Raw genomic sequence first — 2,500 nt, 5'->3', positions numbered from 1 at the left:
GAGAAACAGAGAGAGAGGGAGAGAGAGAGAGAGAGAAAGAGAGTGTGTGTGTGAGAGAGAAAAAGAGAGAGAGAGAGAAAGAAAGAGAACGAGAGAGAGATGTTTGTTGTTTTAAGGGTACCTACATGCTGCCTCTTCTGATTATGCAATGCATTGTGAAAAAAGGAACAAAAAGAGCTAGTTTGAGCATAGAGCGGGAGGTAAAAAAAACACCTGGAGAGACAGTGAAATAAAGACAGAAAAGAGAAAGAGAGAGAGCAGGAGACAGATAAAGAGAGAGAAAGAAAGCGACAGACAGAGGAGAGCACTACCCAAGAACAAAACAAGACACACAGTAGCACAGGAACTCAGTCAAGGCCCATTTACTGGAACTCCAGGGACTTGGATGCCAATTGGAACTGATCCGCTGTGATCATAGTGACTCAAGCCATCAGTAGACACAAAACAGTCTCTTCCATTTCAACCTCTAATTGGCTACACATACGCTTCTTCATTTTATCACAATGATAAAATATAGCGTATAGGGGCAGACATATTCAAAAATCATAAGACCAACTAAAGACATGTGAAATAAATATGGGCACAAAGTCTCTAGTCTCTATTGGCTCTGGCATGATGGCCAATGTGAACTATTATGCAAATATGTATTGACCTGAACAATGCGTTGCACTGAAGAATGTGTAGTCATTTGGCAAATTATTATATCCTGGCTAACACAGGAAATGAAAGACATGAATGTTATTGGTGCATGAATTAAACATACAATATGATCATTCTCTAATTGAACATGGAGTAATCAAATGGTGCAATTAAGATGACAACTGAGGGGCTAAAGACGCATAGAATTATATTTAGGGCCTCTGTTGCTCTTTAAGATGGAGGACTTGAAATGATCTTGAAACAGGTTTTAGGTCTCAGTACAACGGGTGGGAGCAGGGGGAGGGGTCCCATCAGGGCTAGTTCCAGTATAAGGTTCTGACTGTCAGCCAGACATTAGTGTGTTCAGAAACACAGTATGTCAACCTCGCGCAATAACACACACAAAACACACACACACACACACACACACACACACACACACACACACACACACACACACACACACACACACACACACACACACACACACAAACACACACTCAGCTGGGTAGAAAACTGGGTTAGCTGCAGTTTAGCATATATACTATGTACAATATCAAAACCCAACTCAATCCATTCCTGCCCCACCTTCTATTCAAAAACAAACCTTAGAGGACAGTGACGCACAAACAGCACAATAGGGCGCACACACACACACACACACACACACACACACACACACACACACACGCACATATACTGTACAGTAGTGAACAAGGGGAGGCATGGCTTCTTTTTTCACCTCGTGACAGCAGTAAGGGAGCCGTGGCAGTTGCCGTAACAGTAGAGTGGGAGCACATGGAGAAAAGGGGCGGACAGGGGGCAAAAGGGGCAGAACAGGGCTTTTGATTGCCCCGAGGGGTAATCCATTAAGGGGAGAAGCACTGGTGTCCCCTGTTGTCACTCCATTGCATATTTTTGGACGCGTCCCAGAAAAGCCCTCCGGTGTATCAATTGACGTGTGAGTGGATGTGTGTGTGTGTGAGTGTGTGAGTCTGTGAGTGTATGTGTGTGTGTGTGTGTGTGTGTGTGTGTGTGTGAGATGGTTATCGAGCTGTTAGAGCAAGGCTAATCAGGATGCACTGCGATCGCTCGCTCACTGGTGTCCGCCCTCCAACAAACAAGATAACAGTGATACTCCCTTGCTGAACAAACTAAACATAAACACACATTGATATATGCATTGATATAATCACATATATAAAATACAAACACCCCACCCACCCACCCTCCCTTTCTCAGTTTGACCCAAACATTCTCTCCTCCCGCCTATATGTTGCATTCTGAGAAATAATAAGGGCAGTCATTCTAGGAGTCAGTTTCACCATGAGGTCATCTCTGACATGAGTTTCAGCAAAGCTTAATAGTGTGGTCTCTGTTACTGTGAGAGACCTCTCTCTCTCTTTCTCTCTCTCTCTCTCTCTTTCTTTTGCAAGGCTGCAAGAACCTATAAACCCCTCTAAATCCGTTCTTCTGCACTGCTCGGCCCTTCTCTTCAAAGACGCACAGACAAGGGAGGTACAAAATATGGCTAAAGAAGCTCAGGAGAGTCCAACCCCCTCCCCGACACGCACACCGCCAGACGACACCACACACTCATGACCTTGACCCAACCTTGTCCCCATCATCCTCCCCTTTCCCCTCAACTGCCCAGCCTGACCTTGGCCATTTCTGCCAAAGAAAAAAAAATCTCTCATTTCTTCTCAGCGTCCAAAATCAGCAGAATGGTGTTACGTCCCTCTGTCCCCTGCCTCCCTCCCTATCTCTCTTTCTCTCTCTCTCCTCCCATCCCTGACAGTCCCGCTCTCCTCTCTGCAGGGGCTCTGTAAGCAGCTTAGCAGTAATCAGCACAGATCACAAC

The 2,500-nt window shown here is 45.4% G+C and overlaps 1 protein-coding gene across 1 annotated transcript in view; it reads right to left on the bottom strand.

Annotated features, from left to right (window-relative positions):
• baiap2b (BAR/IMD domain containing adaptor protein 2b) overlaps positions 1-2,500 on the bottom strand; it is a 79,973-nt gene that overhangs the window by 38,328 nt on the left and 39,145 nt on the right. The window contains exon 4 of the mRNA XM_076298928.1: positions 126-137. Within this exon, the coding sequence (XP_076155043.1) occupies positions 126-137 (12 nt within the window). The remainder of the gene's footprint in view (positions 1-125; positions 138-2,500) is intronic.

The sequence above is a fragment of the Alosa pseudoharengus genome, unplaced genomic scaffold (genome assembly GCF_046254945.1).
Source record: "Alosa pseudoharengus isolate Yale_2024_CS ecotype anadromous, Long Island Sound unplaced genomic scaffold, YU_APseudo_1.1 YU_APseudo_1.1_scf_21, whole genome shotgun sequence".
In the NCBI taxonomy this organism is placed as follows: Eukaryota; Metazoa; Chordata; class Actinopteri; order Clupeiformes; family Clupeidae; genus Alosa; species Alosa pseudoharengus.
This window is presented reverse-complemented; position numbering and strand designations above follow the sequence as displayed.